General features: G+C 40.3%; 1 protein-coding gene across 8 annotated transcripts; it reads left to right on the forward strand.

The window, feature by feature from the left end:
- Positions 1 to 1223: 1223 nt before the first annotated feature.
- On the forward strand, positions 1224 to 25859 carry map7b (microtubule-associated protein 7b). Of its 8 annotated transcripts, none has more exons than XM_025898741.1 (20): positions 1224 to 1373; positions 12692 to 12862; positions 12978 to 13055; positions 13606 to 13769; positions 14786 to 14903; positions 15335 to 15436; positions 15898 to 16008; positions 17130 to 17225; positions 18333 to 18452; positions 19576 to 19748; positions 20653 to 20795; positions 20944 to 21170; positions 21249 to 21399; positions 21494 to 21665; positions 22316 to 22420; positions 22506 to 22556; positions 22654 to 22678; positions 22799 to 22925; positions 23028 to 23212; positions 24247 to 25859. In XM_025898741.1, the coding sequence occupies exons 1-20, from the start codon at positions 1328 to 1330 to the stop codon at positions 24255 to 24257; spliced, it is 2376 nt and encodes a 791-aa protein (XP_025754526.1). In that variant the 5' UTR covers positions 1224 to 1327; the 3' UTR covers positions 24258 to 25859. The 8 variants fall into 8 exon arrangements, with proteins under 8 accessions (XP_025754526.1, XP_025754521.1, XP_025754520.1 ...); XM_025898736.1 differs by lacking the exon at positions 1224 to 1373 and adding an exon at positions 4536 to 5460 and having other exon boundaries at positions 22657 to 22678; XM_025898735.1 differs by lacking the exon at positions 1224 to 1373 and adding an exon at positions 4557 to 5460.
- The last annotated feature ends 15 nt before the right edge of the window (positions 25860 to 25874 follow it).

Below are 25874 nucleotides of genomic sequence, written 5' to 3' on the forward strand. Positions count from 1 at the left end.
CAGCAGGCACTTTACTGAGGGTCCAGAGAGGGGGGCTAAGCCGGCACAGTCTGGTAAATAGCAGCGATATGAGCAGAGACTGGCATGGATTCAGCCAGGAACAGTAAAGCCATCCTCAAATAGAGCGGGGCTGGTTAGAAGTGTTTTATTCATGTTGTGATTATGAAATGAGTCTGCGTTTTTTTGCATTTTTTTTTTGTTTAATTTTTTTAATGACTCAAAAAATTTGTGGCTTAATTGAAAAAAATCTACTAATGTTCAGGTATAATTATCCAGACATAAATTTGCAGTTAGTTTGACCTTGTGATTTATAGTAATTATTTATTGATATATCAGTAAAACCTAACGAGAGAGATCTAAACCCCTACAAAAGCACAGAATTTTAATGAATCAAATATTTGTAATGTAAGACGAGGCCTCCCTCTGCTGGCAGTGCCGTATATTTGTTGTGCACTGAAGAAGAAAACGCTGGATTTGTGTTTTGCCAGTTTAAAAGGCATAGCTATTTCCAGATGTGTGGTACATATATAAAACTGTTTGTAATGAACAGAATCCAACTTTTAGTTATTTTCTTAACCTCAAAGACTAAATTAGGCTGTAACAAAAATAAGGTAAATAAACCCACATTCAAAATGCAGGAAGCCAGAATCTTCAGCTATTAAAGTCATTTTTGTCATATCTTTCATTTCTTTATGTTCTACAACGTAGAAAAGCGGACCAAAACGCCTCAGATTTCATTATTTTTTCTCCATACCAGCTCTTAATATGGTATCTTCTGATTAGTCAAATGACTGATTAGACATGTGAAAAGTATTATGGTGTAAGTTTGACTGAAAACATAAATTCTACGTTGACCAGCTATGACAGGTCTGGAATAACAGCATGTGCTTTATCTTCAACATTTATCGAGCTACACTTTGCCTTACTGCCACCAGATGTCAGTATAACTTCATCTTAAGCACCCTGTTTCGCTTGCGCCTCTTTCAGCCTTCTAAACCTCCCCTTTCAAACTCAGGGTAAGTTTAGGTGGATTTACTAAAAAAAAAAAAAAAAAAAAAAAAAAGTTTTTCAATTAAAAGTTTATTTATATGTTGCTCAGGATCTATGTGAGGTTTATGCAGTCCGAATTAAATTAAATCACGCAGTTTAAAGTTTACTCATTACACATTCATGTAACTTTTACTAGTTTCTAGTTTGTTTTGCTGATCTGATACTGGTCTTCGTTGTCCCCTCCACCTGTCCGTGGGAGGGGCCCCGGTCCCGGTGTGTCTCAGGATCATTCCCTCGGGTTCCTGCCGCTGATCCCTCTCAGCTGACGTCAGGAGAAATGGCGGACCAGGATGGCAGCGACACATCTCCTCCGGAGTCCCAAGGTGAGTTGTCACCAACAGGAAACTTTACTTTGACAAAACTTTTTTTTCTTCTTCTTAAGGGGGAATAACAGTTGTGTGAAGTACTGAAGGGTGCTTGAGTGGGTCTGCTTTTGAACACTGACTCTGAGTTACAGAGAGACTCGAGTACGGAGCCGGTCGGTCACGGGAGTGGGATTAACTATCAACCAACTCACCCAACCGGTTACTTTACGTTTACCAAACACGACTTGTTACGTAAGCTGCTGCAATATTTTTTGTTTTACCCTTTTTTGTGTGTGTCTGTGTGTTCCTGTGGCTGGTAGACATTATGAGCTTCGGCAGACACCTGTTGCTTACAATTTGTCACTTCGTCGAAATCCACCTTCAGCTGACGTGACAGGTGAATTAATGAAAGTGAGCCGCGGGTTGTTTTGATGTCTTTAGGCTACAGCTTTGTTCTCTGGCTCTCACAGGTGGATTTATTTATTTTTTCTGCACTTTGAGTTGGCTTATTAATACCCCAAACATAATAATTTATACTTTCGTTATTCATTTTTACAACTTAAAATGGCCACGTCGCCTTGTAAGTGCATTTTTGGCTTGTAGGTCTAGGTCTCTTGTTGGTCTGTGTGTATAATGTCTTTGGAGAAATAAAAGTTACACACATACAAACAAACAAACAAACAAACTGCACGTCTGTCAGTTCCGGAAATGTCACCTATCTGTGATCTTGAAAAAATATGTAAAGTGTGTTGGGTTTTTTGGTTGCCAAAGGGCAGAGATCTACCGTATCTTACACCCCTTCGCTTCACTTTTAACCACTCCCCAAATAGTAACGATATAGCAGGTGATTCCCATTCACTCCTAATGGCAGAGCTGTAATAACTAGAGGTGGGCGGATCGACCCAAATATCGATAGTATCTGGACCAACCCTAGTGTTGGTATCAGATCGATACTAGCGTGAAAAGATCGATACTTTTTTCTGTCCAGTGAATTGGAAATAAAAAAAAAAAGTTAATTATGCACTATGAAAAATGTTTGAACTTTTTTTCTGTTGACTATTGCATCTATTTTATTTAAAGGCAATAGTGCACTGAAAAAACAGAAGCTGACCAAAGTGCTTTAGAGATGGGTACATTTACTTTCCAGATCTCAAAAAAGAAAATTTCAAAATCCATGAAAAGCTGAAAGATGTGTGGTGTATTATTAATTAATTATTGTGGAAAGCAAAAATCCCAGTGTTTATTAAAATGTGTGTCTCTTACATAAAGCTGCCTTCAGAAGTTAAAAGTATCTGTTGATGTTAATCCACAGTGCATCCAGGCAAAGGTCGGCACCTTCACTCAGTTTTCCTTGAAAATGTATACAAAGCAGACTAGTTTAGATGAAGGGTTTGGATAGGTGTGAGAGTCCTTTATAGCACACAGAAAGTTACATAAACAGTATTCCAGTGCTTTTATAAAGACCTGGAACCCAGTTAAGTATTCAAAGAATTGTTGCTGCATGAATTACAGTAAGAGTGATTATGTTCACGTACTGCGATACAAGCAGCCCTGACAACTATATCGTAGGCAGAATGGGTGCACAGTGGGCATGACCTTTTATTGATTTGAATGAGTTGAGATTATTTGCTTCAGGATTACATAGCATTAAGCTCAGCTGTTCCACAAATGTCCCCTGCTTTGACCTAGCTTGACCTGCAGTTAGACAGCAACTAAAGCCACCAAGAGTCAGTGACATAAAGAGGATGAGACACTAAAGAAAGAATTAATATTTTAAATTTATTTTGCAACTCACAGATTCATTAATACATGCTGTTAACTCTGTATTTATAAATGGGTACTGCAGCTTTGATCCAATCAGAAAGTAAGTTCCTAAGATGTGGTTTATCTCCTGTCATTACTACCTGCTTCCCAAATCATCCTTTTTGCTGCTTTGTTCATGAGTTGCCCTGCATTCTGCCTGCACAAAAAGTTACTTCTGTGGGTGATTGCGGTGTTTTCCCAGAGATTCGCTCTCAGTTTGGCCATCCACCACACATTATGGGATTTTCTAGAAATTTAACTCAATATTTCTGGGTTAATTTGCATACAACTCGGCTGTTTTACTTTAATTGTAGACTATGTCAAACATTATGTCATTCAGGACCCCCAACATGTCAGACCCAGGGTTAGCAATTAAACTTAACAATAAACTAAATCTTTTTTTTCACTTGCTTGCTTTCATTTTACTGTATTCAAATGTCCATTCTCTTCAAATGTCTGTGTCTAACACACACATTCACTAGGTGTGAGAAGGGTGTGTTACCCATCCTATCAGGTTAAAGTCTGAGTGTAGGATTACAGCAATGCTCAGTCCTGCAGGGACAAAGATCAGATTGCTCTTTCGTGAATGTGTGCATTTGTGAAGTGTGAGCTCTCTGAGGAGATGACACAGCAGGACTTGTCCTGAATTCCTTTATATAGTAAAGGAATAGTGGAAAAGGTAGTGGTTTGGAATTGTTTTAGGAAACACTTAATGCTTTTGCTTATGTACATATAAAGTAAAAGAAGCAGTGGAGTTGTAACTTTAGTGGCTACGTTGCTTTGCTTTTCACAGCATGCAAGCTATCGCACTTGTTTCTCTAATCTCCATATTAGTTTAGCTCAAGGATGCATTAACAGTAATACATGTTGAGCCTGGTGTTTGTACTGTTACTATGCAGGCCTTCAAAGACTGAAATACTCCCCCTTTTATTTCACCCTCCCTTTCATTGCATCTGCCATATTGTGTCACCTTTGAATTTGGCTTCAGAGCCAAGCAACAATAAAGTTGCACTGCAACATTATTGTAGATGCAGTGCAACTACAATAATGCTCCTTGGTTAAATATTGATGTGCTGCATGTTGTTCCTTCTGCATCCTTGTGAAGCTGCAGCAAAATATGAATGTTCTCACTCATCGTACATCGCCGTAGCATCCTAAATGACTGATGGCTCTTTAAGTGGATGGTGGGGTGGGGCTATATACCATGTGCTCTCTGTACACACCCTTTCCACAGAAGCAGCTCCTGTACTGCAATATTTGATTTGGTGTGTGCATCCCTAGTTGTGTGTGTGACCGTGTACAGCACATTAAAGCGTGTCCGTCCTCTGCTCTCTCACTTCCACTGCGTCACTGGTCCATGTGCTGCTGTTGTCAGGGAAACCCTTTGCCGGCACCGGCTCAACTTCCACCACTGGATTCGCACTGAATATTTTAACAAACCCCGCTCTCCTCAGTTACTCTGTGTTTGTGTGTGTGTGTGCGCTCTGTGCAGTCACTGCCTGGGTGATATGATTCTTCTGACAAGTTTGCATTCACACAATAGACCTAGCAAGGGAGAGCTGAAGCAGGAGAAAAAGGAATGCAGTAAAAGTAGTGACAGCAGAGGCGGCATCTCGGGAGTCAAAAGAAACACAATCCTTACAGCTCTCGACCAAGCCAGTCTTGTGGATTAAGTCTTCTTTTCTAAGCCAGACTGCAAGAGCTCATCCTACAAGAGACTCTCTCACTCTGTTTTACTCTCTCTATGCCATCGCAGGGAGTATGGACTTGGCACAGTGAGCTGCTCTGTTTGTCTCTTCCACGCTCTCCCTCATCCACCACATTTACTTTCCTCCATCTACACTGCCTTTTTTCCCCAATCACCTTACTCATGTTTCTTCTTCTCTCTGTCTCTTCTTCCTGCTGTCTTAAAGACAGAGCAGCAACCTGAAGAAAATGGCTGTTAGCACTAGCTATTAGCTACCTACGTCTAAGAGAAGGTGGCTTTCAGGGGTGACCTCGTCCATCACCATCCTCTGGCATTCAGGACAGACCTCTTCCCCCACCTCCCATCCTCACCCAGCATCACAGGGTGGGATGGGACGGGGTTGGGTGAGTTAGGCTGGGGCTCAAGGGTTAGCAACAGGGTAGGCAATGCCAGATAGTAAAGGACGTGGGGAAAGAGGAGGTGGAGGTGGGTGTTTGCAAGGGAAGTGGAGGCTGAGGAAGCGAAGTAACCGTTCAGCTATCCCGGCACTTTTCACCATCACTGAGGAGGAGGAGGTACAGAGACGAAGAGATGCTTGCAAGAGAAAGAAAAAAGGTATGGATGAAAATGAGTAAAGAAAACGAGAGCAGTGTAAACTACATTTTCTCCCTTAAATACTGTGATGTTTGAGCTGACTTAAAATGTTAAAGCGTGTGTGTGTGTGTGTGTGTGTGTGTGTGTGTGTGTGTGAGAGAGAGTGAGAGTGAGAGAGAGCATTATCTGGGGCAGAGAAGCTCTTGGGGCACAGAGATGTTTAACCAGACTCCAGAGAGTCACAGCAGCAGTTTAAAGAAAGATCTGAAAATGTGGTCCATTAAAGACAAATGTGTCTACATGCAACGCTAATGATGTTTAATAACGAGGTAGGAGTTGATACCCCTAGCAATATGTAGTAAGTGTTTGATTTGTGCACAGTTTGCTTTTACAAAGGAAAACTCCTCTAAAACTGTGAAGCGCAGCCATCCAGAGACAGGCGCCTGACAGGTGTGATGAGGAAGCACAGTTTTACTGTTTGTGTGAGTGAAAATCAGCTGACAGGGCAAGATTGACTCAAGGACTGCAGATGAGAATGGAGGTGCGGCTCACTGTACATGTGATCTAAATGCATTAGTAAGCAGAGCAGTCGGGATGCTATTACAGTTAGAGCAGGCATAAATGTGCCGCACGTTAGCTTTCCTCTTTCACACAATTCAGAAAGATATAGTGTTAGATTTAATTTTGTGCCTTATCTAATGTTTAGATAATGCTGTGACCAGTGTTTTTTAGTAGAAAGAACAAAGCTAGATGTTTTCTTTCAGGTAGTGCAGTATTACAGACTGACTCTACAAATCTTGCATATGCCACATTATTTATAAGGAACAAGAAAAAGTAGGTAGTATCATTTCTAGATAACTGCATTTCCTGTTTGAATCCAACCATCTTATGCTGAGGGATGTGTAGTTGCATCATGGAGCAAACATGCATGTAAGATATGACTGAAACAGGTGGAAGGAGAGCAAACTGCTGGGTTTACTGTGAAGTCTGAAATTGTGAAGTAGCTGCTTTTTTTCACAGTTATCTTTATTATGAAGACATGGTGGGTGCTGTTGATTGGACTGATGCAACACATGACTGTTAGACTAAACTGATTTGTTTTGTCTCAGATAGTTCCTTCTACTTTGGCCTTAGCCTGTAATTTCTCAGTAATGGTACAGGCTTCATTACTCATGTACAAGTCAAATGGTTGATGGAGCTATAAGAAGTATGTGGATTTTCATTTGCCATTGATTGTTAATAGTAAACAAGATTATTTGAGAGCATTGGTTTGTATGCATACTCTAGTGTCAGTGAAAATTTGTCGAGAAAAAATTTGTACAAACAAAACTTTTTAGAAAGGGAACATGTAAAATTTTCCAATATTGGATGACAAAGTTTTCCTCTCATGATCCGATTTGCAGCTTGTCCCTGCAGCGTGCAGTGAGTGCAGCTTTTTGTACTAAAAAGCAGAAGCCAGCGTTCTTGCACCTGTTACCCAGGCCTGAGTGCCTCTCCTAGAGCTATAAAGGAACACTCCCATCCCTGCCCCCCTTTTTTTTTCTCTGGTGGTTGGGGCTTACAGTTTAGCTTAGCATTAGCAGCAGCTAATCCTCTCAGGCTGAAGGGAAGGGAAGGAGCCGTACATCGTGCTATCCACTGGCCTGGACAGCGGAGCATTAATCGCTAACTCTGACCATTTAATCTGACTGGCAATGAATGCAGATAGATTGGGGGTGGGGAGCGTGCATGCACATACACACATACATGCAAGCAAAAGAACGGAGGGAGGGGCGGGCAGATTAAACGGTGACACTCTCACGTCTCACTCTCTGTTACACACATACTCTTGTTACACAAATATACATGCATACACATGGACAAAAGGATGGGGGTTGGAGAGCTGCCACAACCTGTCTCACACACTGGCTCTCAGCAGCAGTGACACCGACCACAGCTGACCTCTCACTCTTTCTCTCACCCTCTCGTTTTCACTTCCCATTTTTTCTTACTCTGGAAACAGTTGAGTTTTGGTTGGATTTCTTTTGACTGCCTTCTTTGCCCCCCCTCCACCCCATTGCAACATGGATTTCATTGGGTCACTCTTTTCAGTGAAAGATGCTTTCAAGAAGTAGGAATGTGGTTTCTGGTCCTCCGATTCGACTAGTCAGAGTGGGATGCTTGCCAAGAGCTCAGCAGGTGCAGTCTTGGAATTATGAACCACAATCCAGGTAAAGCCTTGTGCTTTAAACCCAGAATTTTGTTTTGCCTTTATTTAAACTGAGCGGCACAGAAAAGAAAAAAGTGACAAGGATGACTTGCATCAAAGGTCCTGTCTGCTAGGAGTTGAAATTGTGGACTTAGCTGCAAGTTTTGGGGGGGGGGGGGGGGGGGGGGGTTAGCCCTTTTGGTCAGCACCATAACCACTGTGTCCTAAAGTTTTGCTGGCAAATCCACACTCATATAGTGCAAGGTACTTGATTGGGAACAAACAGGGCTACAAAAGCACCAGCATCAGTATGCTTTTGATTTGGCTTTGTCCTAGAATATTTAATTTGAGGTCAAAACGTTGCCATGCTTTTATTTCATCTCGCTTAGATTATTGTAACAGCCTTTTCTTTGTTTGAGCAAAAGGAATCTTGAGCATCTCCAGTTAGTCCAAAATGCTGCTGCAAGGCTTTTAACCAAGACACGAAAAAGAGAGCACATTACACCAGTGCTACGTTCATTACACTGGCTTCCAGTACATTTTAGAATTCATTTTAAAATCTTGGTACTGACTTTTAAAGCTTTGAATTGTGATGCCCCTGCCTACATTTCCGATCTTTTAGAACCCCCCACTCCCTCTCGCAGCCTGAGATCTTCTAATCAAAGGCTGTTGGTCGTCCCACGAACTCGTTTTAAGATTAGAGGTGATAGATCTTTTAGAGCGGTGGCCCCCAGGTTGTGGAATGCTCTCCCTCCATCTTTACGTTGTCTTGATTGTATTTATTCTTTTAAAAAGCAGCTTAAGACTCATTTATTTAGATTGGCTTTTAATTAGATTTGTGCTGTATGTTTGATTATTAATGTATTTTAATGTATTTTATGTATTTCTGTCTTATATTACTGTGAAGCACTTTGTGGTTTTTATCCTGTGAAATGTGCTATATAAATAAATTGAATTGAATTGAATTGAAAAAACGTTGCCATGCTGTTAGTTTTAATACAAGTGTTTGCTGTCACTTCAGATGAGCCATGTTCTTTTTTCTAAATGGGCTTCAAACATCCAAAAGGATATGTGTTAACCTAATATGGGTTTAAACACCAACAACTCATACTCATGAAGACATTGCTTAAAATCCAGTCAGGTGGAGTGAAACCAAAATATGTTGTACATCTGGATGGATTTCTTTTGACTTTTTTAGGACTTCAGGTTTAGTATGTGTAGATTCTTATGTTCCTGGTTGACAGTTGGTTGAAAATATGAAAGAATCTTATATAAAAGTGTAGCAAAAGGTGGTGGACATGAGTGTAGCCAGACATTTATTACTGGGAAGTGGAATTATGTCACACATGAAACTGACTTTGGTGTGTTTGCGAAGGCTGTTAAGCTGCTGTCTATTGCTCACAAGCAAATATGCTCGGTGTTATTTGAGGTTTGTTGGTTTATGACCTCTACAACAGATGGGTGAGTCTGTGAGACGCAGTAAGAGGATATAAGCTGCACAAGTCCAACATATTAGTATTTTTTCTGTAATATTTTCAGCTGAAAAAACACAGACAGTGCAGATTTGCAATGTTATGATGAGACTGCGTCATCTGGAAAAATGTTTTGAACAAAGGAAACAATGAGAAGACGTATGAACCAGAGATGTGGAGATAAATTTTGGCTGGTTATCAAATTCCACTGATTGTTATAAGTAAAAGGCTTTAACTCCTTTTCGTAACTATATTGTACAACATGCATGCACCTTTTTCAAAGTATAGGAATTGAAGGAATGCATTCGTTCTCCATTTACTTTTATCTGCAAATGCTCTGAAGGACATCTAGCTAGGAGTTACAGTAAATATTTATGAGGTAAATCAAGTTGTGTAAATATGGGCCACATTGTAAATGTCACATTTTCAGTGCTTTTATTCCAGTCATTTTTATGCTTTAACAGGCAATCCTCTTTTCTGCTTCTTGTTTATTATTCTGAATGTTTCTGTGAGAGTGTGGTTCATTGATTAAACCGACCAATTTTTAATCTTTTCATACTTAGAACAGTCATCTGTAGGAATCTAATTACAGTTTGGGTGCGAGAGGCGCAGTACACCCTGGACGGGTTGCCAGTGTTGTGTAATTTCACATGGGATGAAAGTGTCTCTCTTGTCTTGACTTTTTTAGGAAGCATTATTTCTTATTATGTAGTTTTAAGTATTCCCAGCTGAATAAAGTGAAGTGCATCAATTTAAGCTGTCAAATTAAAGAAATTGGTTGTGGTCTTTGACAGTCACCTACTGGCTCATTGTGCGGTAGTCCACTCGGATCATTAAAACGCCCACTCCATCACAACATGTCAACTTGAAGTCAACTTGTATAAATGAAAAAGCTCATTACTTTGCCTTTTAATGCATATGCAGGGGCTCCTGGCCTTTCATTCAGACTTCATCTCATTTAAGCCATCTTTTTTGTTTACCCAAAAGCCCATTCACGTATGTCTCGTTAAGTATCTGACTTCAGTGTATTATCCTCATCATTCAATGAACTGAATCTTTTGTTTGAGGAAAAGGATTTCAGGGGAAGGGAATAGACAGACCAGACTTGTTTTTACGTGGCTCAGTCCAGCCTTTCCTCTCATAACAATAGCCTATATTAAACCACTTCCAATGCCAGTCTACCCGAGGCAGTGCAGACCTATGAATGCTTGTGTACACACCTTTGTAGATGTTCCATAGACTGTGACATACAATCCGTCTGCAGCTATGCTCTCACATCCTTGGTCCTAAAAACCTCTTGAGGTGTTTGGGTGGAGACGTTAGTGACAGTTTAGATTCATAAGACTTTCTGCAAAACAAAATATCATAAATTACCAAGTGTAGTGAGAATAAAGTGAAAGGAGGAAACTGTTTCTAATAAATTAAAACTGATCAGCTTGCAAATGAAAAAAGGCATTTGAAAGTAGCAGTTAGTGGAACTTGTGTTCAGACTGATGTTCTCTTTTACCTTTTAGGAGGAAGAAGGTTCAAATTTTTACTCAGTCCTTGGTCTTTATCAAATCTTAAGCCACACCTCAAGTCCTTACATTTTGCTAGGAAAATGGGAAATTGTTGCAGTGAGTCAATAGAACACATGCAAACATAAATGGAAATACAGTATTAGGTTTGTGCAAGCTTTCTTGTAATTTTCAGCTGTTATTAATCTGATGTAGTTTTTTTTTGTTTTGTTTTTAGGACTGCCACTTCTTTTGTTCTCACTGCACAAAAAGCTGGGATATGCGAAGCTTTTTGGCTAATAGCAGTTTTATTAGTGCAAACATATTCATTTATGCCTGTCAGACTGGTATGATCTTTTATTTTTTTATAGATTCAAATAAAGAGGAACAGGCTGTGTTTTTTGTTACCAGCTGGTAGTAAAAAGTCCCCAAAGATACAGTTTTAAATTGATTTTAAAACTGAACGATTCATAGTTCAGTGTTAAGTGGCTGAACAAGCAAACAAACAAACCTCTAAAATGACCAGGTAATAGAATTGGAGTGAACATAAGTGGAAAAACCCAAAACAAAAAAGCAAAACACAACTTTTTTGAAAGTCTGGAGAAGACCACTTCAAGACCATTTTCAAATTGACAAGTTTGGCTGCTTGGAAACAAAATATAAAGAAATGAGACACTTTCACAGTACTGTAAACAAGCCTGGAAGGAATTAGTAGCATGAAATCAATCAAAAAGCCAGGATGTTGAGAAATGATTCAGTGTTTACTGTGAATTTCATGTAACTATAAAATTCATTAAGACACAGATTTCCATCTGTAACTCTAGATATGAAACTTGTACTCCATCCTGTCCTCTTTCTGTAAAGAAAATAAATAGGTGAGTGAGAGAGACTCATGTATAATAGGGCATGATGGGTGTGATATTTAAAGTGGAGTCCATCTTTTTCAGTTTGTCAGATTAGTCAGGGGGGATGATTTATTTTGGTCTTTGGGTTTGTGGGACAGATTGGTCTCTGTGGAGACTGACGAGTCTCTCTCTTATCACCACAGACAGGAAAGGACTGTGTTGAATGCTTGCTTAGTACACCTACAGTATTTATGAATAGTATACAATTTTTCTAATCCTACCCGTGTAAATTTATGCGGCTGGTTCATCTGTTTCTGCATCAGAGCCAGTATAACGCTCCGTGTCCAGGAAGCTAACCTGAAAGCGCTGAGTCACCCTATGGTGCAATTAATCAGTAGCCTAGCTGTGAGCTTGGTGGAAACACTGCAACTTCATGGCCACATCTATGAATAGCAGGAAGACAGTGAAGTGCATATTGTTTTATTGCATTTTGTTTTTCTGTTAAGCGACTCGGGAAAGCTTGAAAATGCCGCGCAGACCACCTGCAGACATTTTTTTTCTCCACCGTGCTTGTGTCCCCCTCATACCTCCTATAAAACACGCCTTTCTTTTACGTAACATGTTCAACTTCACTTTTCAATTCATACAATCTGTCTTTGATGATCACATCATAATTTTTAGAGCACATGGAGTAAATTAGTATTTTCATGTGTGGTCTCAGACAACAGAATATTTCTGTTATTTGTATATGAGTTGCATATATAATTTACAAAAAATAAACCCAAATCATTTCATGTCCTTCTACAGTGCACCATTGACTTTCATTGATCTGTTCTGTGCCATTGGTTTACTGTAGGCATTTTCTGCTGTGCTAAATGTTGTCTGGATGTAGATACAGGTACAGAGGTGAGATGTAAACTTTAACCGTAGCTCTGGTAGTTTTTCTCTGGAGATGGATTTTTGATGCATTTGAAGTTTTTTGATGGTAAACTATTTCTTAAGCATTTGGTCAAATATATTCATTTTAATTTTAAGCAGCAGTTTGTTCAGCTGAAGTCTTGGTGAATGGGTTTTATTTAGTGGGAAAACATTTATTACAGCTCTGGGTGAGGAGCTGTAGAAAGTCTTTCTGATGGTGCTTCCTAATGTGCAATTATTATCTTGTATTTTTCTGTATCTCTTGTGTTTTCTCCCACTTTGTCTCTTCTTTTGTTGTTTTATCATGTGACACTTGTTTGTCCTTCTTTGCAGCATCGTACTCTCACTTTAAGTCGGAGGATGGCACCGTGTCTTCAACTACCCGTCCCAGCTCTGCGGGCTCTGGGCAGACCTACACTCCCACCCTGACCCCTACACCCACTCCTACACCTAGTCGCACCACCAACAGCAACAGCCCTAGTAACAATGCTGGCACCAAAACAGGTGAGTCCCACATACATTAACATATATTTCAGTGAGATTAGTTTGTACCGTGTCTCAGCATTGACTGTTTTATCTGTCAGGCCTTTAACATTCTTCACTGTTGTTTGTGCCGCAGACTCGCTGCTCTTCAACAAGATTGACGAGAGACTTAGGTTGGCCCGTGAGCGCCGGGAGGAGCGTGAGAAACAGAATGGTGAGCGTTCTTGTGCATTTGACAGAGAGTAGAATAAAAGTTATCTTTTGGGGTTTTATTTTTTTGTCTTTCCCACAACATATTGTGACTGAACTTGGCTGGTAGCTGTGGTGAAGTGCCAGTTTCTCTGGCTGTTACATAAAGGCTAGGTTCAAGCCAGGCGGCCTGTTGCCATGGATTCAGTGTTACATAATGGGACAGTCCATGGGACAGCTTTCAGAAAGGCTGGTGTTTTGGATATTAGAGGGGGTGTGTGTGTGTCTGTGTGTGTCAGTATAACCAATATAATACAGCAGATGGTTTTTAGGAAGTCATTGCCGATTTGTTCATGTTTTAAGTGTGTTTTTGTTCACGCTGTTGTACACTGGTCATACCTCTGGTCCCAAGTAAGGGGCTGAGGCGTTTGCGTTGTGTCGAGAGCTAAAGCTTTGTCATATGATCCATAGCTGACACATCACATTACTGCTGTAAGCCTTTTCGTGTGTGTGCAAGTTGCCTGTTTTTGTTTTCTTTTTTCAAACACATTGTTTATTATGTTTACATGCGCCAGCTGCCAAGGAGGCCCAGTGGCAGGCCCGTGAGGAACGAGCCAGGCAGCAGTATGAGAAACACGTGGAGGAGAGAAAGAAAAAGCTGGAGGAGCAGCGGGTAAAGGAGGAAAAGAGACGGGCTGCCGTGGAGGAGAAACGTCGGCAAAAAATAGAGGAAGACAGGGTACTGACGCTCGCCTCGTTCACAACTGTGCATCCTGAGTGTTTTACTTGTTACACTCGCGAACACACAAAGGCTAACCTCCTACCTGCTACCTGCTTCCAAGTTTTTTCTGAAACACCCATCCAGGGAGGATGGGGCAACATGGATACTGTATTTGTGTGTTTAACCACTTCTTTTCTTGTATAAAAAAATGTAAAGAAAAATTGCACATCTGTCAAGTAGTCATAGATTTCCTGTCCAGCAGTTAGTAATTAACTTTACAGCTAGTTGACGTTCTAATTAAGTTGTTGATTTAGTGAACTAGAACATTGGTGTGTCAAAGATCTGTAACATGACACTGTAGCAGCACATGTTGATGACTTTGCATAAATAGTAATAATAAATCTGGATAGTTTTTTTTCTATTGATACAGTAGGTTTTTAACTTTTTACTCCATAAAGATGATATTTGACAACCTCACCTGTATGAGTTTTGACATCTCAGTATATAGCAATAAAATGTGTTTGGTTTTCTCCAAGGGTAGTTAACTTTTGATGCACTCAGTCATTTTATTCTCTAAGCAGGCCTGAAATATGACAGAAAGCACTCAGTTCAAACCGCTTCAATGGTTACTCTCAGTAGGCTTTCAATGAGTAGAGTTAAGTCTTAGTAGGAAATTAGGTTTGGATCTAAGTCTTCATTTTATGGGAATGGTATAAATTTAGAAACAAGGACTGTAGGAGAACAGGGAAACTACTACTACTGCTACTGGGCCACCAGATGCCCACTGTACCTCAACTTTCAGTGGACTCCAATTTCTACAGCCTAGAAAGTGTCTATGGTTCCTCAGCATTAGCTTTAGCACCAGCATATAGAACGAGAGAAATGCCAACCTATCTGCCATGTATTGCTACTTTGGGTGCAGTCAAAACACTATTCATTCAGAAGAAATGAAGAAAGAGAATTTGCTTAGCACTTGGTATGTCGGGTGGCTGTTTGTTTTTTTGGCACTGATGTTCTCGTTGTTTTGACTGTAGGCTCGTCATGAGGCAGTGATTCGCAGGACTATGGAGAAGGGCCAGAAAACCAGACAGAAGCCCAACCGTTGGTCTTGGGGAGGAACTCTGCAGACAAACACTCCCTGCACAACAGCTGGTACTCTTACCTATATCACATATATAACACAATACCTGTTAACACACAGCACAACACACCATAGACATAGTCATTTGTACAGTGATTTTTTTTCCCCTCTGCATTGGTGCTCATACACCTGATGCGTGTCTCTGTCAGTGCCTCTCTTGTATAAATATGTCTGCCTGCCTCTGCGTGTCAGTATTGTTCTGCCATGTTTATATTTGAACTTTTCAGATCCGCTGCCCTCTGTTGTTACTGCGTATTCACACCCTTCTCTGCCTCTCTCTCTTTCTCTCTCTCCCCCCCTTGCTCTCAAATTCAATCTCTCTCTCTCTCTCTCCCTGACTTACTCTCTCTCTCTCTCTCTCTTCCCCCCACTCTCGGCTCGCTCTCTACCTGCTCTGCACTCTTTGTTTTCTCTGCCATTGTCCTTTCCCCTCCTGGCCCAGGTTTTGTCGAGTCAGCTTTCCTCTATCCACTCGACCTTGCTGGACTGGAGCACATGCAGAGTGCTTTCAGTCTCTACTACAGATACGGAATGACATCCCAATGTGAATATAAAAGCACCGTGTGGGTTAGCTGGCTGGCGTTAGAACGCTGGCTTTAGCACTGTAACTGTTCAGCACTGTGTTAGCTCATTCTCATTAGTGTTCATGTAGGCCAGTGTGAATGGCACGACATGTAGTTTTGCTATTTCACTCGCATGTAGCAGTTCACGTGTGACGTAAAGTTATATCCCCAGGCACAGGATCATTTACTCAAGCCATTTTAGTTTTATTTTAGAGGACATAAGACCCATTTAGCACTAATCTGTTTTTAAATATCTTTCCTGTTTTAGCAACAAGTTGGTAGTTTTTCATATCTAACCTGAATTAACCAAAATAGAGAAACCCAGAGAGATGACTGACTTCAGCTCTCTTTCTTCCCTTTTTCGCTCCTTAAATTTCACCAATTCAGTATAAAACTGATATGCATTTCTCATGGTTGTTTTTTTTTTAAATTTTTATTCTAGATGCTGACAGGCGCTCAGTGTCCACAATGAATTTATCCAAGCATACAGACCCTGTCATTACCAAGCGCCTCTCTTCCTCCTCTGCCACACTCCTGCACTCACCAGATCGAGGTAATAAATATAACCATTACACACACAAATACAGTTCATTACATCCACTGGCAATGGTCTGCCTTTGACTCCATCTTGTATAATTTGCCATTGTTATGAGGTAGTCAGGCTGTAAAGCACTCATTGTTTTCTTGTGATTAGTTAATTAGATTTGGGATGTTTACCCGACTGAAACACACTTTTTATGTTAAAACTATGTATTATGTAGCGTGTCATTCCCATTTGGCTAATATGATGCTAAATCCAACAGGAAGTTAGCATAGCTTAGTTAAAGAATGGAAGAGAAACACTAGAATCCAAACTTAAATCAGTTAACACTCTTAACAGGAGAAGATGAAATATTATTACAATGCGGAAAAATTTTCACTGCTAGATGTCAGAAGAATTCTGTTTTCTTATTCCTCCATTGTCCTTCCATGACATGAATGTCTGCAGCTTCTCTTCTGCCTTTGGCATGCTACGTATGTGGTCGGTCTCTAGCCAGATAGGTAAAGTGTGATTAGTCAGAAGGGAGGTGTCCTTCTTGGTCACTGTATCCAATATGGTGGGGAAATATGGAGGGTTCCACAAACCAGTAGCCAGTATATTTTAAATGGATTAATTCTAAGTTCACGAGAATGCATCAGTTTCTTAGAAGATGTAATTACACACTAATGAATGTATATTTATGAGTACTGTATCATTTCTTTCTATGAAATAACCTAAAAACATCAATAACTGTACCTTTAATTGGACACATACTTTTTAGGTGAAGAAAATAAATCAAATTTTTCCCAAATATACAATAAAGCTACACTTCAAAACAGAAACCATTAAACAGGCCCAACACAATGTGACATATAAACAAAATAAAATAACAAGTTATTTGATTAAAATGAAGACAAAAAGAACAATAAAACTGAAAAAAACCTGAGCTTTTTAAAAAAAAAAATTAGCCTTATGCTAAGCTAACAAACTGCTGACTTGGTCTATTTTTCAGATGTTATCAGACCTAAATGAATCCTTGCATGAAGTAATCAGCAAAAAAAACACAAATTTCTGACTTTGAGCTTTTACTTAAGTCATTGTTGAAGTCTAACCATCGGGTCATGCATCATTTGATGTTTGTATGCTGCTGACAGGCTTACAGATGAGAACAGTCTCCTCCCCTGTCATATGCAAAGCTCAGTCCAAACCCCACCTACATCAGGGAAAGACCAGCCAACAGAAAAACACAGGTTTCTTGTGGGAATTTTTTTGGTCTCTTATACTGTGCCGACTGTGTTGCAAGCAACAAAAAAGATCTTGGGCTGGAAACTGTAAAATAATCTGTTACTTTTGTAGAAATTTGTCAGTGTAAAATTTTAAATGTAATATTCTGACAAGAGAAACTTTGATTTGGAAAGCCTACCGTGACATGACATGACAAGCTGATCTAATATCTTTTTATGTATAAATATATAGTATGATTATTGAAACAAATGCCCGAAGTCCAGCACGCACGTGTTGGCATTTGTGCATTTCATCTGAGGGATCAAGATTTTTTCCCCCCTCTAACGTGACCCCTTTCTCTAATCCTCAGTAGGATAATCTTTTTGTTTTTGTGGGAACACTGTATGCTGTTTTTATCCTGGCCGAAAAATTGGCACCCACATTAGTCAGAAAATTATAATTATGCTCTTGTTCCCATTATTATATTATCAGAAGACACTGTACACTGAGGCACTGTGAAGCATCACTCAGTGAATTCTAACACGAACGTTTTTAGATATAAAGTGATAGAAATGTAAAAACTCATTTATTGGTACAGTTTTCAGCCCAGCTGTATCTTTGACCTGCATGCTGACACCTGCAAAGCACTGCACGTTTTGTCTCATACTGTGCTGGATCTCCTTTAATTGGCTTACTTATCAGGTTGTCGTGGAGATTAATTAATTAAAATAGCCTTTTTCTCTGAACTACCTGAGGTAAACTAAAAGCTTTTTGCTTGAATGATTTCCCAGATAAATTGAAATTTCTTAAAGATCATTTTCTTAAAAATGCAATGTGTCCTCTTATCTCGCACTGTTTGTCTTTGTCCTTTTGTTTGCTCTTCATACCACGGTGTTTGCTTCCTCTCATAATTAAACAGGTGCATGAAGGTGTAGGTGTGACACGGCAGTCTGTGCATGCTTACAAATTCCCTTTCTTTCTAAGCTGCAGTGCTTGACAGTGTTGGGAGAGGGGAAAAATGCAGTAAATATGCATAATTTATAATCTGCTTTGAGTGGTTGCTTAGGCAAATAAGTGGGTAGTCTGTAGTTGTAGCTCTTATCAAAGCTCACATGTCACATGCGTCTATTCAGGATTGCGCCGCCTTCCACTGACGCCATGGGAGAGCAACATGGTGAACCGCCTGCAGCAGCCAACACACTCCTACCTGGCCCGCAGCCGCAGTGCAGTGAGTCTGTCAGGAGACCAATCAGGTAACACACAACACTGATTTTATAAAACAAAACATTTAAGCCCCTTTGGCTCTTTAGATCAAGAGAATCTTGATCTAAGGCAGAGGTTTTATTAAAACAGACTGCCTCTACTTTTAGAGTATATATACTCTTTTATGTTTTGGTCTCTTGACCCAAGCAGTTTCGGATGCTAATCAGATTTGCGTGGACTTAAAGCATTACACTGTCTGAAACTTCCTTTAACAGCGTATATCAGGCACCCAAAGCTCACGCACACAGACACACATGCACATACGTCCCCCAAAACAAATAAAGCGATCTGTTCAGGAAATATTCCTCTACTGATGCCATGCCTTGTCACAGCAGCAGGGAATTTTAGATCATTTGTGTGTGTCCCATCATTGTTTATATTAAGGGAAAGAAATAACGTCTAGGTGAACTACTTGAACTCACTCACTCTTTTCTATTCTGCCCTCTTTTATACATTCAGCATCATCTTCAGTTGGTGAAGTGCATTTCTTACATGTATTTAGATGTTTTTGTTTCCGTGTGCTTGCTTGCTTTGTGTGGTTTTGGGTCTAATGTGTGGTTATCTATAGTTTGTTCTAACTGGGTGACAAAGTAGAAATGCTTCCAACACTGGGACTGTTTACAGCAAGTAATGGTCTGGCAAACCATTCCTGATCTAAATATCTTTAAGCGTATTGTGTTAAGTTTTTTACGGTGATTCTGTTTATTTTTTTCTAACCCTAATCAACCAACCAAATCCTTATTTTTATATCACATAGACAGTCTTTGTCAGACAGTGCCAAGTGATGGTTGCAGTACATTCGCAGCTGTTTGCACTTTTGTTTAGTAGCACTAATACTTTCTTTCTTTCTTTCTTCTCTGTTCCTACCATAAATATTCTCCTCATTCCTCTTAATCCTGCGCTGGCTTCTTCAAACCCATGGCTTTCCTTTTTTATTTATTTATTTTTTTTATTCATCTTGATTCCTTCTCATTTCTGTCTTTGTTTCCTGATCTTTTTTCCTCCGTGATCCATTTTATCCAACACTTATTGGTGTCCTACCAATTCTCACACTACCCCGATCAATACCTTCTTCAAAAACACTGTATACTCCCACCTTATACATCACCCTAGCCATGCCTGTGTGTCCTCGCTCAGTGTCCTGCCACCCCATGGGCTCAATGTCCTTCAAGGCACTGCAGGCACAGCCACTGCCTCACTGTCGCAGCCAGGAGAGGAACCTCAGCAGGGACGCAGCTTCCTCGTCTTTAAACACCCCGCGCAGGAGGACAACCGGAACAACACAGGTAGATTTCATCAGCCCATGACAAAATATCTGGGAAATAATATTTGTGAACAAAAAGCAACTCAGATTATTGTTTGAAGGAAAAGACCATTTGAGACGGTTACACTGATTGTCTGTTTCTTAAAAAATTAGGTCATATGATAGTTTATTTTTTGACATTAGATAACATATCATTATTTCCTGCTACTGCTATTACAGAAAGTGTTGACGTGAATCAACTTTTTAAATCAATTTTTTCAAGCACCGAGTAACATGAGCCATTTAATTCTTCTACTTCTTCAACTTTGTCATTTTCAAATTGATTATGTTTCTGATCAAACAATATAAACAATAGATTAGAGTATCTGTCATCACACACACTTGCATCCACTGTTCATCTGCTTCGTGACAGCTTATTATGCCATTAAGTTCTGAGAAAGAAGGCCCCTTGTATGCCGTGCATCCCACACTCTAACATATCACTGTGCATGTGAACTGATAACTCTCACCCACTCCAGAATACCGCTGGTGTGCGATTCATACAAGGTCAGTGAGAATGTACAGATAATGGATGCAGTGTGATTTTTTTTTTTTTTTTTTCCTCCAAATTAAAAAGACTGTTTTTCATTTTGTGTCCTGTTAAGTGTGTTTTGTTTTTTCTTACTTTGTTTCTGAGCTTGGTGCCAGAGGTAATCTAAGCCTAATCCTGTTACTCATCATATTGTGTGGCTACTATCTATAGGGCATCTTCTAAACCATCCAGTTACTTTTGTATTGCATTATAGGACATTCTTCTTGAAGAGAAGTTTTGGTGATAATGTGTTGCTTGCTTACCTGGGTCCTTACTTGGTGGGGTTTTAAAAAAACTGCCTGTTTTGACTCGTGCATGTTGTCTTTTGTTTTTACCGTATCTCCTGAACCAACAGCGGCAAAAAGACCGTGACAATGTCAGGAAGTCATGGAGCAACCTGACACTTCCATTTGCTCCTGTTCTCTCATTGCCCCCAAGCAAGCGCTCCTCTTCCCCAATCAAGAAGAGCGGTAAAGTGACAGCACCCTCTCCTGGCAGGTCAGTGGATATTACATTTGATAAATGGGGAATATTTGGAGCTGAAATTGAGTTTTACAGTTTTATTTGAAATGTAATGTGGCAGTTATTTTACTAATATACTTGAATGAAGACTATTTCATTCAAAATACACTTCCTTTGCTCACAGACCTCCACAGAAACCAGTGGGGCGCCCTCCAACCCCCAAGTTACTAAAGTCTCCAGGGGCAGAAGATCCTGGAAATCTTCGTCCTGTCAGGATCACACCTGAGAGTTCCCACCCTTCAACCCCCACCAGAGGAGAGGAGGATGATGAGCAGGTCCTCAGCCCTCCTCAGCCTCGACCTCAGCCACTGGGTCAGAACAAGAGCTCGAATGAGCAAACGGCAACCAGTGGTGAGTTATTAATCTCTAACCTGTTTCACAGCTACAGTTTATTACACTGGTCAGCATAACTCTTATGATGCCTTCTAGAGAGTGTAAGCAGTCCACCAGCTCACAAGCCTTCAGCGGGCACCACAGACCCGGAGGAGGCGAGTCGTATCCTGGCCGAGAAACGACGGCTGGCCCGCGAGCAGAGAGAGAGGGAGGAAGAGGAGCGCAGGCAACAAGAGGAGCAGGCAAGGTGTGCAGGCTGGGCTATGCGTGACCATGTGCATGAGAGGGAATGTGTAGTGCTGAAAGGCTGCATCATTTTTGACTTGGTTGTGTCTCACCAGATTAGCGAAGGAGGAGTTGGCTCGCCGAAAGGCAGAGGAGAGAGCAAGGAGAGAAGAGGAGGCTCAGCGCCAGGCCGAGGAGAGGAGGAGGAAGGAGGAGGAAGAGGAGAGAAAGGCAGAGGAAGAAAGACTTCGGAAAGAGCGAGAAGAGGCGGAGAGACTACAGAAACAGGTCTGAGATTACAGATGTTTATGTTGACTTGTTTTGTTTTTATGTGGTTGCCACAAATGGCATTTTGGGCTAACTACAAAGATCAGCAGGTCTGCTGTTGGAACTCTCAGCCTGTTCTCATTCCCAGGGTGTAAAATACAGACCTGATGGTGATGCAGAGACACACACAGGTGTTCTCTTTAGCATAACTACAATGATGCACCAGGTTATGGCAAATTATGAGACATGTCTCACTCCCAAACGTCATATGGATGCTTGTAAAAGGCTTCTTGGCAATGTAAAGGCACTGATTGGCAGGAATCACAATTTTTCAATGTGCAGAGTTAATTTTGTCAAAAGGGAAAATTCTGTTTTTAAACCTAACCAAATATATTGTGCTGCCCTAAACTCTCAAAGGGAAGATGAACTGTACTTTCCAGGCTAAAAAAAATGTACTGCTTATGTATTCGCCCCAATTCACACTTTGAAACTCTTTAAAACAGGCCTCTTATATCTGAGAGCCCATCATTGCAGCTCCAGGTGCATCCAGGCTTTAATGCGAGAGTACATCCTATGTATATCTCTGATATGTCTGCTACACACCCGAGGGCGAGAACACGTTGGAGCATTATGGACCTAATAATAAGATGAAAGTCTTTTCTGTACATTAGAAAGAGGAGGAAGAGGCTCGACAGAGAGAGGAGGCGGAGCGACTGAGGCAGGAGAGAGAGAGGCACTTCCAGAAAGAGGAGGCTGAACGTCTGGAGAGAAAGAAGGTAACATGACCTAACATTATATACACGCATAAATTGCAAGGTGGAGTGTACATTAAAGTATTTTTCCTTTTTTCTAACCCTCCAGCGTCTTGAGGAGATCATGAAGAGAACACGGCGTTCAGAGACAACAGAAAAGGTAAAGACCGGAGGGAAAATGGAGTAAACAAAAGTGTAACAACTATCCAACTGAACAATCTTTGAGTATTAATTCCTTTTTTTCATTTCATTTCCAGAAGGTCAGAAATGGAGACAATGCAGGTAATTTAATATACCGTTTTTATAATTACCTTTGCAGTAATATATCTTTCAGATTTTCGTCAAAAGATATCCTCTGCAGTTGTTATTCCTGACACCAGATTGATTTTCTTTCACCATCAGTGAACCCAGCCTCTCCTGCTGCGTCAGCAGCGACTGAGACGCCAACACACAATAGTAACGGCAACTTAAGCCAACCAGATCCCACCCCAAACCCCAGCAACACAGCACTGAGCCATCCTGACCAGAGGTACAGTCAACAGCCACGAAATACAACAGCCATACTGCTTGTGATGTCATCAGATCTGACACTGTTATTTTTTTTTTAAATTGTTTGTTTTTTGTTTTTTAGGGAGAATGGGGAGTTTGAAGAGGTGCTTGTACTGCCTTCACATTCCAGGTTGTCTCCTCCTGAAGGAGAGGAGGAGCAACAGCAACAGCAGGAGGATGACAGAGTTCCTGTCCTAGCCTTCTCAGAGAATGGTCTACTGAAACCTCTAAGCAGAGTAGATGATATATCAGCCCAGCAGGGAGCAGGTGAGAAGGCATCCACTCTCTGATTGGCCACTAGTTCCTACATTTGTATCCCATTACTCCCCACCCCCTTCTTCTTCTTCCTCTCTTAGTTTCCTTTTGATAAAATTACAGAGACTGTCATTCATTCTGGTCACTTCTTGGTGTGTGTGCATCTTGTCTCTTACAAACCTGACTTGATGAATAATGTCCTCTATAAACCTCTGTGACATGTCTTCGGGGGCTCTGGTGGGCTCTTTGCAAGCTCTATGAAAAAACCTCAGCAGTGTCAGAGTGATGTCATCAGGGGTATCTCAGATTGAGGCATCACATTTTACCAAAAAATTGAGTTTTCGCATGGACTTTGAAAGCTGAGGGTGTCTTACAGACCGGGAAGGGACACCCAGGGCGGGATGCATCTTCTCAAATATTTCTTCTTTATGTGTAACACTAGTCTTACAGAGTAACTCTTCAATCAATTCTTGTAAATTAAAGCATGTACAGAGACATCACTGTGGCCTTTCAAAGTATCTAAGCAGTTATGTTGAAGTAGAAGTGTAATTTTCCCATGGGGCCAAATGAGAAACTGGGACATTTGTGGAGAGCACCAATAAGCTTCTGAAGGTATTCACCTTTTTTTTAATTAAAAAAAAAAAATTAACAAGAAGAAGAACTGTTTCGAGCATCACTGAGCAATTAATTTTAGGCTTAAGAGAAACAAGGACATCAATAAGCTATTGGCACAGAATTGATTGAGCAGACCTGAGTACAGCTTATTGGTGCAGTCCTCCACAACAGTCCAAGTTTCTAACATGGCTTCATCCCTGCTACAGACTGCTCTGTTTTTCTGTTTGTTTTTGTTTATTCATTTTTGTTTCATACCAAGAAGCTCATTTCAATTATGAAGACCTAGTAGTGCATTTTCATGACTGTAGAAATTTCAATATAGTAGCTCAAGCATTGCAAGTTGAAAGACCATATTTTATTTACAAGGAAGTGAATAAAGAAAATGTATTATGTGTCCTGTGCTTTAAATTCTTTGTTCCTTTGATTTGCAGATGTTGCCTGATGCCCTGATGCAACATGACGATTCCACACCCACAGACATGAAGGAGAGGTCAAACAGAGAGGTGGAGAAGTACAGAGCTGTTGGACTGAATCAATAGGACAACTCTCAGCACTAGATTCTTCCTTTCTTCCTCTCCTGTGACAGAATAGCACTGTTCCCAAAGATGGTGTCTCCAAACATCTTGCAAGGGCATCCCTGAGAGAGATTACTCTTCCCTCATCCTGCACTCTGTGAGGCAAAGCTTGTTTTTCTGTATCTGAACATGATTACACTTGGTCATCATGTATGTTCTGTGTATAGCCACAGGTTTCCCTGATTCTTAAATGAATGTCCTGAAATCACAGGAGGGCATTGAGTTTGTATAGTCTTGTGATGTGCGTGATTGAGAGCGTGAATGAGAAACTGACAAAAATGTAAAAACTAAGATCAGCTGTCAGTCAGCAGCTGTGATACTTGAACTTTTTTGAACTATTTTTCTGTAGACAGATTGTGATCAGTGATGTGACTTTAGCTCAGGCTCCAATCTAGCTTTGTTTATGAATTTTTGTCTCTAACTGGAACCTTATGGTTCTCACAAGGTAATATTTCTACAGAAATGTGAGAAATAAAGTGTGCTACAGGAATGATATCAGTGCATGAAGTTGTATTAAGACTAATGGAAAAAAGGTATGTCATGTAATATATTTTGCTGTTTCTACAGTGTTTAAACTAGGTTATTACTGGGGTGGAACAGGTGCTGGAGTATTATGACTTTAGGTTTAATAATGACAAAAATGAACATACTGTCCTCTGAAAACTGAGAATTTAGGGTATAAACTTCAGATTTTTCTTTAAATTGCTGTACAGATAAAATGATTTGTCGTCATTGTCTTTATGTTCAAATTTACAAAAACATGTGCTTCATTATAAAGTTCTGCCCTTTCATTCATTCACATTTTAACCCTGTCACAGCCTGTAAGCCACTTTTTTGGCCAAGTAAATCCAAACTGGATTGAATGAATTTACTGATGTTATTGTTAAAATAATCGGATTTGACAGATGCTGCTAATTATGACATTCCTTGGCCTTAACATAGTGTAGAAGGAATGATGTGACTTTGCTTTATGAGCTCAACTGCTTTGGCCCTTTGCCCAAACTCCCCAGTGGCTTTTCTTGAATTCAGTATGAATCGTCAAATATTTGTGTCACACAGTTATAAATAACACAACTCATAATTCATACCACTTCTCACTATGGCAAGACAAAAGGTGGAAATTACTAAATTTCTAGATCCAGGCCATTACACTTCATTTTCACTCAGCTCCTACAAATGATCTGCATTAGGGTCCTCAGACTTGAGCACTAACAGTACCACTAAAGAATAAACTTCAGATGTCTTGATTATGTACTGCAGGACATTACCAGCAGTACACATGGCATGCTGTTTATATTTGATGCTATAAATGTAAAAATGTATATTTTATTACTACCACAAAGATTTGAATATAGCCCTTTACTTGAGAGGGAGCATGAGGTGAGCTCTCTGAATCATTGTAAAACTAAAATCTCTCTACAACTGCTGCAGCTGTACTGCTTCAAATGAATTAAACTTTTTGAACTGGTTACCTATTTTTGCCT

The sequence above is a fragment of the Oreochromis niloticus genome, linkage group LG15 (genome assembly GCF_001858045.2).
Source record: "Oreochromis niloticus isolate F11D_XX linkage group LG15, O_niloticus_UMD_NMBU, whole genome shotgun sequence".
NCBI classification, from domain to species: domain Eukaryota; kingdom Metazoa; phylum Chordata; class Actinopteri; order Cichliformes; family Cichlidae; genus Oreochromis; species Oreochromis niloticus.

Coding starts and splice junctions, on each gene's coding strand:
- map7b (XM_025898735.1), top strand. CDS start 5,292: ATGCCAGATAGTAAAGGACGTGGGGAAAGAGGAGGTGGAGGTGGGTGT. Junction 13,770..14,785: donor AAAAAATAGAGGAAGACAGG/GTACTGACGCTC, acceptor TTTTGACTGTAG/GCTCGTCATGAGGCAGTGAT. Junction 22,679..22,798: donor CAGAAATGGAGACAATGCAG/GTAATTTAATAT, acceptor TTTCACCATCAG/TGAACCCAGCCTCTCCTGCT.